Source organism: Crocodylus siamensis, chromosome 1 (genome assembly GCF_052110815.1).
Source record: "Crocodylus siamensis isolate JL-2025a chromosome 1, ASM5211081v1, whole genome shotgun sequence".
Taxonomy (NCBI): Eukaryota; Metazoa; Chordata; order Crocodylia; family Crocodylidae; genus Crocodylus; species Crocodylus siamensis.
In genome coordinates, this window is record NC_143395.1 from 10,677,362 (window position 1) to 10,693,486 (window position 16,125).

General features: G+C 40.2%; 1 protein-coding gene across 7 annotated transcripts in view; it reads left to right on the plus strand.

The window, feature by feature from the left end:
* The window catches only part of ITSN2 (intersectin 2), a 126,794-nt gene that overhangs the window by 71,339 nt on the left and 39,330 nt on the right, over nucleotides 1–16,125 (plus strand). For 6 of the 7 annotated variants that reach the window (XM_090031381.1, XM_090031371.1, XM_090031361.1 and 3 more), the window contains 12 exons: nucleotides 382–521; nucleotides 1,487–1,567; nucleotides 4,004–4,140; nucleotides 5,519–5,967; nucleotides 7,131–7,252; nucleotides 10,962–11,137; nucleotides 11,405–11,549; nucleotides 12,277–12,482; nucleotides 13,837–13,901; nucleotides 15,069–15,235; nucleotides 15,819–15,864; nucleotides 15,995–16,116. In XM_090031381.1, the coding sequence (XP_089887507.1) occupies nucleotides 382–521; nucleotides 1,487–1,567; nucleotides 4,004–4,140; nucleotides 5,519–5,967; nucleotides 7,131–7,252; nucleotides 10,962–11,137; nucleotides 11,405–11,549; nucleotides 12,277–12,482; nucleotides 13,837–13,901; nucleotides 15,069–15,235; nucleotides 15,819–15,864; nucleotides 15,995–16,116 (1,856 nt within the window). The remainder of the gene's footprint in view (nucleotides 1–381; nucleotides 522–1,486; nucleotides 1,568–4,003; nucleotides 4,141–5,518; nucleotides 5,968–7,130; nucleotides 7,253–10,961; nucleotides 11,138–11,404; nucleotides 11,550–12,276; nucleotides 12,483–13,836; nucleotides 13,902–15,068; nucleotides 15,236–15,818; nucleotides 15,865–15,994; nucleotides 16,117–16,125) is intronic. The other variant, XM_090031366.1, reaches the window with a different exon arrangement.

Below are 16,125 nucleotides of genomic sequence, written 5' to 3' on the forward strand. Positions count from 1 at the left end.
AGTACAGGCACTCTTGCTACCCAAATTTTCCTTTTGCTTACAGTAGTGTAAACTTTTGAGTAACATCATTTAAATGACAGGAGTTACACCAGTTTTATACTGGAAAATGAGTTGCAAACCATGTTACAGTCAGCTTTCAGGTATTTGCATCCAAGTTAAACTAATTCGATATAAAGAACTAACATCAACCATGTTATGTGGATTTTATGGGTGCCTAACACCTGTAAATGGAGACCAGGGTCCTGTTGTACAGTATTTGAAAAGAAAAAGACAGTATAAACAAACAGATTCTTAACTGGGAGTTCACAGGCACTAAAAAGAAATAGAAATGGTAATCAAAAATACAGGTCAGTGTAAAACTCCATGTTCTTTTATTTTCAGGTCCAGGAATCAATTCTGTATACAAGAAATCCTTAGAAAAGGACGAATTGTGCCAAAGACTTCGGGAACAACTAGATGCCCTAGAAAAGGAAACTGCTTCCAAACTCTCTGAAATGGATACATTTAATAGTCACCTTAAGGTACAGTACAGTCATTCTGTGAACATACTGCCCTATTACTGTAAACTGTGTTTTCTTCTCTGTCCAGTCATAAAAGTTTGGTGACCCTATCAAACTTGCATTTGCTATCTCATGATGCAGTTCCATTTCTGAAAGTCTGTCCCATCTTAAAGCTATCCAAATGTTTACCAAATGTCTTCCAGCAAAAGGCACAATCTGAAAATAAACAATACACACCTCATAGCTGTAAATTGATCTTTTTTACTTCTCTGCATGTGTCATGCTACCATGCCTTTCCAGATGTATTCATTGCTCATTCTGATTTTTTTCTCCTCAAAGAGACAAAGTTGGGGGTGTGCAGCACCCTACAAGTTCTGGTTCCGTGACTATGAGGTTGTGGTACTACCATTTTCCTGGTGTAAACTGAATGTTCTCATTGTTTACCTTTTACTGGAATAAGATACTAAAAAATAAGGCCAGAACAGCCCATAAGATATTCTGATTTGGTGATAATGTTCTTGTTCCTGTAACAAGTACAAGATATGTGCAGAGGGCAATAAAAGTAACATGCTGGTATAACAGGAGCCCATTTGCTTTAGATGCATATTAACCTATCTAATGCATGCAAGTTTCATATATAGGTAGCATTACTCTGCTTCATTTGCTAGTGTATTCCTAGTGGCATTGATGCAAATTTTAGAATAAACTGAATGATTTCTCTTCAGAGGAAGGACCACATTACATCCATTGAAAAGAGCTGAAGGGGAAACTCTCAATAACATTTGAGATTTTCTTCTTTCAAAAAAAAAAAGCCGTATTCTTCTCCACCCAATATTAATTACTTGTATTTGGAATCACATTACTGCATGGCTTGTTGATTACTGAGAGCAGTCCAGCTACATTCAGTGGCTTTGTCAACAACATAGTCTTCCCTTCAGTATATTTTAAAAAAATGTAATTGGCTTTTTATCTGCCTTATCTTGCAGTGTGAGAATATGGATGATTCTGTTCTTCAGTGCCTTTTGTCCCTGCTAAGCTGTCTCAACAACCTCTTCCTCTTACTTAAGGTTATTTTCTAATCTTTGCCTCTTTCGCTTTTAATTATTTCACAGTTTTTCTCTGTTTATATTTTTCTTTTGTGCATGTGATACTTCTTTAGCTCTTACCTGAAAATCTCATTCTGAAAATAAACTGACAGAAATGGAATGAACAGTCTTGTTTTCTTTCTGCTTGCTTTTAAATCTGTCTACTATCTAAAGGCTTCAAATTAAAAGCTTGGAAAACAAAACCCAAAAATAGTGATAACAGCATGTTTGTAAGTGGACTAATCTATCCATCAGCTAACCCAGGTATTTTTTTTCCTTTTCAGTTAGTATCATCAAAGTAACATTTTATGCTTTGATATAAACAAATCTCTCCCCTTGCATTCTCCCTTTTCTGTCTCCAACCCACATTTCTCACATGCCCTAAATGAGAGTCAACTCAGTGGCCACATCCAGATGAGTGTCACCGTGCAGTATGTGGCGCCACAGACATGCCACATATCACACAGCCATTCTCTGTGCTGCAAGGGAGCAGTGCAGGGGGATATCTAGAGGTCAAAAAAAGTGGAGCGGTGCACATGGGGGCAATATGTACTGCTCAAAACCAGAGCCTGGCTGACCACACTCCAGCTGCCAGCCAGGCTCTAAGCAGCAGGATCACCTCTGATGCAGCCCTGGGAGGCCCCCAGAACCCAAGGTAAGGCTGCTGAGGCAGCCAGATGCTGGCCCCAGCCATCCCTAACCCACCCAAGGTAACCTGCCATGTGCCAGAATGCATGTGGCATGGGCGTTCCCCGGGAACAACTAGCAGTGGCACAAGATGTCTGGCTGTTAGTTGTCCCCAGGGAAACAAATGTCTGCATGTGTCTGGGTACAGCCAGTGGCTTCAGAAGAATCCTGCAATTGCATCAATGCCCAGGATAGTACATGTAGCATCTTAATGTAATGCTGCCAAGCCACCAGGTTAACCCAATATAAAAGTTTTCTTACTGCTTTCTCCTAACACAGTTGGCTTTTCTGTGTTGTGGTCAAATTACTGATTGTGCTAATGGTATTTCACCAGTGCTTACTGTAAAATTCATACCGTCTTTTTTCTTGTAAATTATCTTCTGAATTATTTAATGGACAAGTCTACTTTTGAAACAGTAAAATTCTGTAACATTGAAATAGATTTTCACTAGTTTGTTTGTTTTTTGCCAATAGTCACCAAAAAATGTATTATGAAGATGCTTGTTATACATGAGTTTTAAACTGTTTAAAATGAGTGGAGAAAGTGTTCCCCCATCAATGCTAGGACTTCAAATAATATATGGAACATAATTTGCCTATTCTAATTTATTGCAGAGAGATGTCCTGGAGCAATGGAAGTTTTGTTACCTTGCCTTTTTTTCTTATTAAGTCTATTATACAAATACTCAGGCTTTCTAGGAAAAGTGTATCAGTATTGCAGTGGGAATAGACTATTCCTGAATATTTTCTATACAGTATATATGTAATCTTATATGAGATGCTACCTTTTACCTTCTTGTCGGTACGTGTATTTGATTCACTGTGGCTGTTAAGAAAAAATAATTGTAGTAATCTATAAATACATTATCAATCTTTTAAAGTATGTTCTGGTATATTATTGCTGATATGTTTCTTTAGGAAATTTAGACTGTGTCTACACAGTAAACTTACTGTGTCAGGCAGTGGTATTCTCAAACACACTGTGCAGCTTCACATGTGCTGCCCTCAATGCTAAGTCATATTTGGGACAGGAAGGAATTTTGCACCATGGTCAGATTGGTATGGATGTGGGTGGGGCAGGGAGGGTTGCCTTCCTTTACAGAGGGGGGCATGGCCCTCTTCCCAGGACCTCCTGAGTGTATATTGACAAAATTTTATAGAAGCAAAACATTGGCTGCCACGGTCCTCTTGCTTTTATCTGTCTCAGGTTACGGTGTTAGGTCTACATTGTGTCGGGGTAGATTATGGTTTATATGGGATGGTGAGATAGGGATGCTTCTACCTTAGCCAGGGGTCAGACTAGATAACCTCTGGAGGTCCCTTCCCGCCCTACTTTTCTATGACTCCAGTTCCAGGCTAGAGAACATGACTGCACTCCGGGTGGGCTAATTAGAATGGATTTGGTTTATTTGACCGTGTTAGTCAGCAGTGCTAATTGGCCATCCTGTAGTTCTGTGTAGATGCAGCTATACTGCTTTTCCCCTAAGAGGCAACCTACCCAGAGCAACACAAACTGAGTAAGAGGGTTTGCAGATCTGCTTGCTATTTTTATATTCTCCTCTGTTTGTCTCTCCATTTTCATTGAGTTCTAGCATCCATAATTTATTTTAGAATGCCCTGTCCATTTGTATTAAAACTTGGATCAAAAAGCATGTTAAATGCCTGGTTGGTCAGCTAAAAAAATGAGTTGACGTCTATCTTTTAATGCACTTCATTGTGTTTCCTCTGTAGGAACTAAGAGAAAGCTACAGCACACAGCAGTTAGCTCTTGAGCAGCTCCACAAAATAAAACAAGATAAAATAAGAGAGGTAGAAAAAAAAAGAGTTGAGCTGGCACAGAAAAAGCGACTGGAGGATGAGGCTGCAAGGTAACTTGGCTCAGAATTATCAGACAACCATACGGTTCTTAAAATGAAGTATTGCTTTGTTGAGGTTAGATTTTTTTTTTTTTTTGGTCACTTGTTATCAGTGACCTGGTTATAGCAAGTGCATTCTTATCTATTATTATTTTAATTGCTGAGATTTAGATTCCCAAGTTCTGTCACGAGTAATCATCAAGCATGTGGTAACAGCTTTGTTGTATGACCTTTTCCCAGTCCTGTCCAAGAGGTCAGTAAGATGCATGCAAGTGATATTGATTGTCTTTCATATAACTTCTACAATATGTTATTATCCAAAAACCAATAGTGTGAGCAGTTTTTCTACCACAAGACCCCTCTGAAGCTCTTCCCTTGGCTGAAGACACCGCAGAATATCAATCAGAGTAGTACATTTGCCACTTCGATATAGTATAGAGATCTTGTCCAATGCCTTTTTTTTATAACACACGAATAACAAAGACCAGATATTTCAGCACTGTCTCAAATCATTGCCTCCAAAGTGCTGAAGGTGCAGGGAGATTGTCTTCTAGAATTGTATTTTAGACACAAGTGATAACCTTGTTGTTGAAATAAAGGTGATATCTGTCAATGATCTCTTCTCTGTGTTCTTAGTAGGGCTGTGCGAAATGGCTGTGTTTCATTTTGGTTTTGGATTCAGATGTTTGGGCGAACAGCAATTCATTTCGATGTTTTGGATCACTGTTCTGTTTTAATTCAGCCGATTCAGTTTTGGAGTTTCAGCCTTGTTTTGGAGATTCAGATTGGTCGGGAGAGGCAGACACAGCTGGGCGGCTGCAGGTTCTCCCGCAGCTTCTCTGGCTGTGCCTGCCTCTGCCTTGGTGAGGAGAGCCATGGGAGAAGCCCCTGTGGCTGCCCTGCCCGTCCCTATCCCCTGCCTGGCCCCAGCCTCCAGGCACTTTAAGCAGAGAGCTACAGGGCCATGCCAGACTGATCCCGGAGGGCGCCTCCGAAACATCCAACACATTTCTAAAATGTTTTGGATGCTTTTGTTTCATTTTGGAAGTGTTTCGAAGCCGCCTGTTTTGTTTCAGGTTCGGTGTTTCAGGCGCCAAAATGGGCTGAAACACCTCCAAAATTAAATAGCTGCCAAAATTTCACACAGCCCTACTTCTCAGGGTAGAGACTGAACATGGACCAGCTTCCCTGCTTGGTTGAAGACCTGAAGCCATTGGTTCTTTTTTTTTGTAGCTAGTGAACCAGCAGTACTTCACTGTACTCCCAGAGGAAGGAGGATACTATAGATGTAGGGCCAGTCTTGTCTAAATTTCAGCTATGATTGTCACCAAGCTTGTTCAGGAATAGTGTATTGCTTACTTTCAGATTTATTTTCCCTTTTTTCTTTAAGGAAAGCAAAACGGGAGAAGGAGAACCAATGGCAGGAAAATATCCGAAAGGAAGAAGAAGAGAAAAAAAAGCGACTACATGAAGAGCGAATACAGGAAAAAATTCAAGAAGAAAGGCTAAAAGCAGAAGAGGCAGCTGCTCAGATGAGAGAGAAAGAGTCCCAACAGCAAAAACATGAGGAGGAAGAGAGGAAAAAGCAAGCTGAAATTCTGAGAGAAACAGAGCAACAAAGGCAGAGACAACTAGAAGACGACCAAAAAAAGCAAGAACAGATTACAAGACAAGCTGAGGAGCGGCGTAAACAGCATGAAGAAGTAAAGAAAAGAAAAGACACAACCAATACGCAAGAGTCAGAGAAACGAGCTTCTAAATTAAACTTAAATGAGAAATTGGCAGGTTTATTGAAACAAACGGATGGTCGAAATCTTAAGCCACCAGGGAAAAATGAAGGTACCCTTCACCTTTTGGCTTTGGTTAAAGTGTCCCGGGGGGTTAATAGATATTTGTACTTTTGTATTTTAGGCACCTTGTGTCAAAATGACAATATTGGAAACTTAGCATTTAAAAAATAATGTTAGAAAACCTGGTCCCTATCTTCAGTTGCTGTAAATCAGCAGAGTTCTGTTAACTTCAAGGAGGCTCCCCCAATTTACAAATCTTTCAGGAATTGCAGCCAACAAATCCTGCCCTCTCACAACAGTAACACTTCAGCTTTTCTGAGAGAGAGACCTGCACTCCAACCTTGAAAGCAGGATATTTGTGTAGAGGTTTAGAACTTATTTTAAAATAATTTTTAGTAGAAAATGAACAGATAAGCTCCAAGTAAAGAGAACAGGCCCAGCCTGCAGCCACAGCAACTCTTTTAATACTAACAGAGAAAATACAAGTGTCAGAAACAAAGTCAGTTATATAGAAATCAAGATAGAAATCCACTTTTATGGGGATTTGAAAAATGGTTTATGTTGGTTTAATGTTATCCCTGTTACAGCTAGTGGGAGTGGCGTTTATTATTGATTTCACAGGAGCAGAATTAGGGCAGTGCTGAAAGCTTGTACAAACCCCACTCACAATTTTTGACAGTCAAGAGCTGAAGGACATTAGTGCAGTTGGGTTAGCAGTAGCACAAGTAGAGTTAAAATGGCAAATAAGAATATACAGTATATTTCTGCTCCATCTATTTGTATCTCCTTGGCAAGATCCTCAGCCTGTGCTGTGTTGGGACAACTTTTTCTTTTCAGAAAATTTTAAAATGTTATAAATAAATAAAACCATTTTAAAACATGGCCTTGCAGAAATGATTTGACAGGAACAGGTGGGAGGGCAAATGGATTTCACACTTTGGCTCAGCAGCTGGTGCACTCTGTCCACTGTTACCTCTGTCTGTCATGCTGATAATAATAGTCTGTGCGGTGCTGTGCTTCCCTCCAACTATTTGTTGTATCCATTTATCTCTCACCATACATTTAGTCTGTAACGTTACTGAGGCAAGGACTGTCCCCTTGTTTATATCGGTATACATCATCTCACACAACTGGACCTGACCAAGTTAAAGGCTTCTAAGCATTACTGCAGTACCAAAACAGTAATAGTTTGGGGTTTTTTTCTCCTTTCAGGCAATGCTGTTAGTACCTCAGAATCTAGGAATTCAGTTGCCTTGGTAAATTACAGAGCTTTATACCCATTTGAAGCAAGGAATCACGATGAGATGAGCTTTAATTCAGGAGATGTAATTCAGGTAAGACTTGCAGTGCATACAAGACTTAAAAAATTAGGATATATGCCATCTTAATCAAAATAAATGTTCCTGCCCTATTTTAGACCCATTCAAGTTTACATTGATTGCTGTCTGGAGAAGGGGAAAGCAGGATTAATACATGTCTACTTTGGGGTAGAGGTAGAGTTGGGGATCAGTATTGCTGTTTTAAACAACAAAATGGATAGATCAAGAACAATACAATCTCTGTTTTCTCATCTTCTCTGTTGCAAATTTTTGCAGATGTGCATGTAATTGTGCAAGGAACTGCTTGCTAGAAATCCAGATTTAGCTAATGGTGTTATAAATAAAAACAAATTTACTCTTTGTGCTTCAATTTGCCCTTCAGCATTGAGCATAATGCCCTTCAGCATTCTTTTCCTGCTGGGCTCCACCTGACCTGTTTAATGTGGCCAATATCATTTTATGTCTCAGTGATGATCTCTATTATATCCTTGGTTTCATGTTTTGCTTTTGTAGTTGTTAGGGTCAAAAGGGACCTCAGTAGATCATCAAGTCCAACCCCCTGCCTTGGGCAGGAAAGAGCGCTGGGGTCATACGATCCCAGCCAGATGCTTGTCTAGTCTCCTCTTAAAGACCCCCAGGGTAGGGGAGAGCACCACCTCCCTTGGAAGCCTGTTCCAGACCCTGGCAGTCCTTACCATAAAGAAGTTCTTGTTGACGTCCAACCTAAACCTGCTGTCTGTCAGTTTGTGGCCATTGTTCCTGATTATTCCAACGGGTGCCCTGGTAAACAGAGCATCTCCTGTTCCTTGCTGCCCCCCAGCTCCTGATGAATTTGTAAACAGCCACAACATCCCCTCTCAGCCTTCCCTTGCGGATGCTAAACAGATCCAGGGCCCTCAGTCTTTCTTTTGTAGGGCCTTACCTGCAGGCCCCTAACCATACGAGTAGCCCTCCTCTGAACCCTCTCAACGTTATCCACATCCCTCTTGAAGTGTGGTGCCCAAAACTGGACACGGTACTCCAGCTGCGGCTTGCCGCATAGAGGAGGAGTATCACCTCCCTGGACCTGTTCGTGATGCACCTGCTAATGCATGATAGAATGCGGTTAGCTGTACTGATTACTTTGTCACATTGATGGCTCATGATCCCTTTCTGCTGCTGTGCTACTGAGAAGGTCGTCCCCTAGCCTTTACATGTGTTGGTGATTCCTTCCCCCTAGATGCAGCACTTTGTACTTGTCTTTGTTGAACTGCATCCTAGTCTTTTCTGCCCACTTTTCCATTCTATCCAGGTCTGCCTGGATTCTATCCCTTCCCACTAGTGAGTTTACTTTACCCCATAATTTTGTGTCCTCTGCAAAACTGGACAGAGTGCTCTCCACACCCTCATCCAAGTCCCTGATAAAGATATTGAATAGCACAGGTCTAAGGACCAAGCTTTGGGGGATCCCAGTGTCCACATCTTTCTAGGTCAGTCCGACCTACCCACCACCATTCTCTGGGTGTGACCCTTAAGCCAATTTGCCACCCACCTGACCATGTAATCATCTGTCACAGCTGCTCAGCGTCTCTGTAAGAATAGGATGAGATACTATATCAAAGGCCTTCTTAAAATCTAAGTAAATAACATCTACCTTGACTCCTGCATCTAAGGATTTTGTGACCTGGTCATAAAAAGAGACAAGGTTAGTTGGGTAGGATCTACCTACTAGGAACCCGTGCTGGTTGCCCTTCAGCATTACTTTCCTGCTGGGCTCCCACAAATGTAATCTTTGATAATTTTTTCAAAGGTTTTCCCAAGGATAGAGGTGAGACTAACTGGCCTATAATTACCCAGATCCTCCTTCCTCCCCTTCTTGAAAATAGGGACCACATTGGCCTTTTTCCAGTCTTCTGTGACCTGACTTGAGCACCATGAGTGCTCAAACAGCCGTGCCAGTCGCTTTGCTATGACACTGGACAGTTCCTTCAGCACCCTTGGATGAAAATCATCCAGGCGTCCTGACTTAAACACATCCAGCCCCTCCAAGTGTCCCTTTACTAGGTCGACGCTGACCATTGGTGGGCTGGTGTCCCTCCTGTGTCTGTCTGTAATGCAACGGGGAGATCTGTCTTGATCCATGTTTAGGAATGCAGAGGGAAAAAACTCATTGAAGAGTTCAGCCTTGTCTCTTTTATCGATCACCAATTGCCATAGCCTGTCCTGTAGGGGTCTTATGTTACCCTGCACCTTCTTTTTGCTCCCCATATACCTGAAGAAGGTTTAATTTTTCCTAATTGGCTGGTCTGTGTAAACTCATCTCCAGGCAGTCTTCCAGGGCAGTTTAGCGTGAAGATCATCTTTGTGTATACAGTTGTATAAACTATATTGCTGTCCTGAATCCCCTCCCCTAACCTTCACAACAGCATGTGATGCATAGGAACATAGGACTCAAAGGGACTTCCTGGATCACTAAGTCCAGTCTCTTGCTACTGTAAGCAATTATGTTGTATAATCCCTTTCACAAACCTATATTCATGGTGTAGATAAAAATGTTGAGAGACTGTATATTTAGGTGACTTATTGTTTGTACAGTATATGGGAAGATATCGATACTGTGGTATATTTTTAAAAATAATCAGATGTTTTACTTTCCCTTTAAAACTTATTCATTAACTAGACTGGAGGTGCTGCAAATATCAGATAATGATGAAGGCAGTAATCTTAAGATCTCTTAATATTTGTCTTTCATTTTATGGTGTTAATTATCTATTTGCATTTTCATGTTAGTGGAGCATGAAAGGAGAGAGAAAGAATAGTGCAAGTTGTTATCTCCAGCTTCCTCTCAAGATATAATTACTTGAATGTACTTCTATTGCAGACACCACTCTTTAGAACTATGGTACTCGTATTTACTGAACCATTTCTGATACTTTTGTTTCCTGTAAACAAATTCTGCATTTACTGTAAAGAATTTCCTGGCTACTGGTATCTAATAATGATTGGTAAATAGGCTTAGATAGCTTAGACAGAGGAGACTTGCATTATACAAACAGTGAATTAAGCCCCTTTCTCTTGCTTACGGGTATGGAAAAACCAATTTTAGTGCATTAAAAATGGCCAGGGACCTAACATGTCAGCTGTTCGGTGTTAACTGAAACTAAACTGTGGTTGCTTAGACCTCTATCGTTAATGGCTGATGCCCTGGTTTAATTTTCCTGTACCTTGAGGTAAATATGAACAGTTACTATGGAGCAGCTGATGTGAAGTTCCCCACTCACTTTCAACTCATTGTATCTTGTTCCTTTGTTCATAATTTCTGCATTTATATGGTGCATAAGATGAGGGAGCTGGAGTTTCTAGGTGATGAAGTAATACATATTATCACAATAATTTTCCAATGGACTCAGTTAACTGTAACTGCATGTCACATCCTCTCTTCAGTCTTTTAAATAGAACTAATATAAATTATGTCCCTACAGTTGCATTGTAAGAGGAAACAAGCAGTTGATAAGAACAATCGCCTTGTTACACAGCTTGGGATGGCATTCTTACTAGGCAGCGTTGCTTCTTAGTTATTGGAAAGGCAGGCTGAATTCTGAATAGAATGAAGATGATGTGGCCTGGTACTTGTCCAGGCATATCTCCTTCAGTGAAATCCATAGAGCTGCAGTGTGCCGACACACTGAATATCCTTTGTTTCTTATACTTTTGGCTTGTTTTTCTCTTCTGCCCATCCCCCCAGGTTGATGAAAAAACCACAGGAGAGCCTGGCTGGCTTTATGGGAGCATTCAAGGACATTTTGGCTGGTTTCCTTGCAACTATGTAGAAAAAATACTAGAAGGGGAAAAAGCTTTATCTCCTAAGAAGGCCTTGCTTCCTCCTACAGTATCTTTATCTACTACCTCAGCTCCTGCAGAGTAAGTTTGGGATACGTGTTAAATTGTCATCTGGGATTTTGGATTTCATGTATTATGCTGTATTAAAGCGTTGCATAAATTAAATGCAGAAAACTTAATACGGAAACTGTATGGGGGGGGTCTTAAAAGATACAGGTTCACCTTTTGATATTCTGATTTGCACTGTATGCCATATCCATTTTGCATATGTAAGAAATAGTAGTTATAGTTGATTTACTTTTTAAGAAGGGCTCTCTGTTGCTAAACAAGCCTGTGCTAAAATTTCAGACCACTTTCACCCAATAAATCAGGAGAAGAATCTGATTACCAAAACGTATCTTTTTCAAACCTAAATGTTAACACAACCTGGCAGAAGAAATCCGCTTTTACTCGTACTGTATCCCCAGGATCTGTTTCACCCATTCATGGACAGGTACGTTGTATGAGAGTAGAGTTGGAGAATTTGATGTTGTTTAATTTGGTGTGAATAAAGCTAATATACTGTTGTTTAAAGGATTTATGCCTTTTCTAGTGTCTTATTTTAAAAAATCTAGAAAAGACACTAGGGCATATTCTCAGGTGGTGGGACTGTGCATAACTCCACTATAATCTGGGAAGCTATATTACTTTGTAACACAGGAATTTGGCCCTTAAACTTTTTTCTTTCTTCTTTACACTATATTGGATCAGTGTGGTATTTGGAAAGAGTGAAGATACTGAGTATGTAGAAGTGTGAACTTTATGTTGTCATGTTGGGCCTCAAAATGACCCCATTTGGGGATAACTGTTTATATGTACTTTTGCCACCTTTTCCTTCAAATATATATGTTTTACTTCCATGCAGAAGACGGCCTTTATGTGGGCTTATTCCAGAGATGCACTCTGAGGCATTATATATCTTTACTGAATTTGCTGCTAGCATCGTTTCCTAGAATCAGAAATAACTAAAACATTTCCAGCTTTGTTAGCCATTAGGGACAGAGTCCAAAGATAACTTCTGAGTGCATCACTTGCGCGTGGCAGTGCATAATGCTGTCATGGCAGGAAGTCATTCAGCTGTCCTTTAGAAAAAAGCACACCTAGATGATGAAGTGTGGTTTTTGAAATTTACCTAAATTGAGTCCTCGAATTGAGTAACATCCACATATTTACTTTAACAGGGACAAGCTGTAGAGAACTTAAAAGCACAGGCACTTTGCTCTTGGACTGCAAAAAAAGAAAACCACTTGAACTTTTCCAAAAATGATATCATCACTGTGTTGGAACAGCAAGAAAACTGGTGGTTTGGAGAGGTACATGGAGGAAGGGGCTGGTTTCCTAAATCCTATGTCAAGCTCTTACCTGGAAATGAAAGCAAACGAGAGGAGTAAGTGAGACTTAGTAGCTTTTTGTTTTCAGCAACTATCAGTGTGTCTCTCACACTGTAAAACTAGAGTAATGCTTTTAATTAAGGAGAATAAGTAGCATGACGTGTGCCATACCACCTTGGGCTTTATTTTAATTACAAGTCAAGTCGGTTACGTAACTGGGAACTCTTGCAACCTGGAGAAAATGGTGTTTGATAATTCAGCAGGTTTATCTTGATTCAGTATTGGACCAATGCTTCAACAAGGTACTAGTGGAGGTACCAGGTCCTAGATGGTACAGTATAACCTCATAAATCCGGATATCAAAAATCCGGAATTCTCAAAAATCTGGCACTTTAAGCTTCCCCCTCCACTCTCCTAGATGTGGAGGGGGAAGCTTGCACACAGCAACTGCTACCGCCATCCACCACCCCACGGCACTACTCCAGGACCAGCCGCCACTCCTCCCCATGCCCCCAGACACGGAGGGGGAGCCTGCACGTGGCAGCGGCTGCTGCCATCCACTGCTCTGGGACCAGCCGCCACTATCCACCCTGCTCCCCACTACCAGCTGCCTCCGGTTTCCAAAAAATGGAATTCTCACACTTCCAGCAGGCGCTCAGTCCCGTGCGTGCTGGGTTTGAGGGTATACTGTATATGAAAATGAGAACTCTTAACCACTCACTGTTATGAAGCCTCCTGATGCATATTGCAGTAATAGTTCTTTTCCTAGTTTTCAGAAGCATTGATGTTAAGGTTAATATTCTAGCTAACAGTTCAGGGAATTACTGAAAATCAGTGCAGTGTGGCTGATATGGAATATTACCTCATTACATTTTAGAGATGACTGCAGCTTCACCTGTGAATCAGTCCTTGTCAGATACATGTGTACAATCCTACAGAAGGAGGGAATGTTAAGTGGGAAGTTGTTTTACGAAATCTTTCCTTTTAGCTTCATCACTGCATTTCTTGGATTCCAAAGTTTGTGACTTCATTTTCCAAGGCCTTTAGCTTAAATTATAAGTTTGTCCTGACTGAAGTTATATTTTTAGCTCTTGAGGACATCTGCTTTGGTCCACCTTACATTTTCTTAATTTCAGTTTTGCTTTTGCTAGTAATCTGTTACAGCAGCATTTGTGGCATTTTATAGGTATGCCCTATAAAAGTTAAGGGGTGCTGTATTAATGTTAGTGACTACTTGAAAAATTGAAATATGTTTTTAGGACCACAGTTTTACTAATATTTGTCAACAGAGCATGAAGTAGTGCTTGGCTACAATTATGCTTCTCGCAAACAATCTTAACAGTTTTTATATAATCTTTGTAACTAAATTAAGTCAACCAGCTAAAGTAACTATGAGCTTTTTGTCTGCAGACCAGAAGCAGTTTATGCATCTGTAAAAAAGAAACATAACACGCCATCTTATACACCTGGAGAGGGTAAGAATCCACCTTAAAGTGCCTTGAAGTTATAAGACTCATTTCTGTTTAATAACATGCAGTAGCATGCAAAATGACTTTGGACGTGCATAAAATTCTGTTCACTTATGTGAATGTTTGCTACGGAGTGGTGAGTACAGACACATAGATACTACAGTGGAAGTGTGAAGTAAAAACTTAAAATCTGTAACCAATTTTTAGGTTTAGTTGTTTGCAAAAGGTTGTGTTGCTCAAAATGTTCGTTAGTGACCAGTGCAGACCTCTGAAAACCTAAAAATAGATTCAGTAACCATGCATTAACTTTTCTCTTCCTGTTGCAGTGCTTGTTTCTCGAAATGGAAAAGATATTATCAGTGCTTTTTCAGTTTGAGTGTTGGAAGCCATTTTCCAGTGTGTATACTTAGATAGAGGAAGCATAAGTACAAATGAAGGGGGAAAAGTTTGTAATGAAAAATAATCTTCCAGCGTATCAATCTGATATATGACTGTTCATTCACTTACCTTTTCATCAGACCACATATAGAATGTTTGCAAGTTCTACTTGGACAGCTTACTTGTTCAGATGTCTGGAACGTGTGTGTGGGTGCGTGCGTGCGTGCGTGTGCGCGTACTGTTCCACTCTCATTTTTATAAAAGATTGACCCAACCTAAGATCTCTAATATACAAGAACGCATTTGTCAAACCACTGCTTTGTGAACTGTGGATGATTCACAGAGGTCTTATTAATCATATAATACTATCCTTCTTCCTTTCCACCTGTTAAATCACAGAGAGGAAGCAAAAATGCATTACTCTTCCATGTGAGGAGCTCCTGTGATTGCTGTATTTGTCTCAAGTATGTTTTGTTCATGCAAGTAAGAAAGGTGTCTACATCATTTTATATGGAAGTGGAGGGGATTCCTGTGATTATAGGTCAAGCAAAAAGAATGGCTCACAAAACTCCCAGATGCAATATGTTCTGTACTATGAAAAAGTTTGAGAAATCTTCTTGTGGGAGATCTCCGCATAGAATTATCTGACTGTTATTCCTCTCATTACATTCACCATACTATTGAGAAAATGAATAGATCAAACAGAGAAGATATAATTTGCAGTTTGGTTTCATTTGCTACACAGTACACGCATTTCTCTCAGTAGTTAAAGCTATATATACATTGTTCCCACAGAGTATGTAGCACTGTATTCTTATTCAAGCTCCGAACTTGGTGATTTGACTTTCACTGAAGGTGATGAAATATTAGTGACGCAAAAAGATGGGGAATGGTGGACAGGAAGCATTGATGATAGAACTGGAATCTTTCCCTCAAACTATGTCAGACCAAAGGATCAAGATGTGAGTGTTGGCTTTATTTTTGTACTGCAATGTGATCTGTTTTTGTGTTCTAGTGATGAGAATGATGAGTTCTTTAGAGAATGGAAGTTGCCTCTGAAGGCCGCAGAGCAGCCGGAATAAAGTTCTGGGTCCCAGCCACAGTTCTGCCCAATCTGGTCCCCCACACCCCCAGAGCACAGTCTCCTTGCTTCTGTTCCTCCATGTTTCTATTCCAGTAAAGAAAAGCCTGCTTCCCTACTAAGACACTCAGACTGATTTGCGGGAGAAGTGCATGTGGTGTGCAAGTAAATATGATATAAACTAAAAACCTTTTGTATATTTTATCTAGGTATTATGTCCAAATATTAAAATGTTGGTCTTATGATTGATTTACAAAAGTTATAGTTCTTATCTACGTAAATACTTAGTTTTGAAAAGTATCTAACCATTTTCAAACCATTGTGCTTTGTAGTAAGGGAATCATTATCCTTAGCAATAAAGAGTATTTTGTAGCAAGGTAGAACCCCTTTTAAAAGAAACAAGGGAAAATTGGCAATAAATTTTAATACTGCATATTAAAAGCTGGCTGCACTTTTTATTATAGGGTTCTGGTGCTTCTGGAAAAACTGGGACCGTAAACAGGAAACCTGGTAAGTACATTATAACCTCCGAACTTTTAGGGCCAGGACCCCAAAGGTATTTCAGCAGGAATGCCTGGTTACTTTTGTGGGTCTAGCCCTTACCTTATTGCATTTCTTACTAGTATTTTTCTGTCTTCAGAGATTGCTCAGGTTACTACAGCCTACACTGCATCTGGGACAGAACAGCTTAGTCTGGCTCCAGGACAGCTGATACTTATTTTGAAGAAAAATGCTAGTGGATGGTGGCAAGGAGAGCTGCAGGTAATTAAG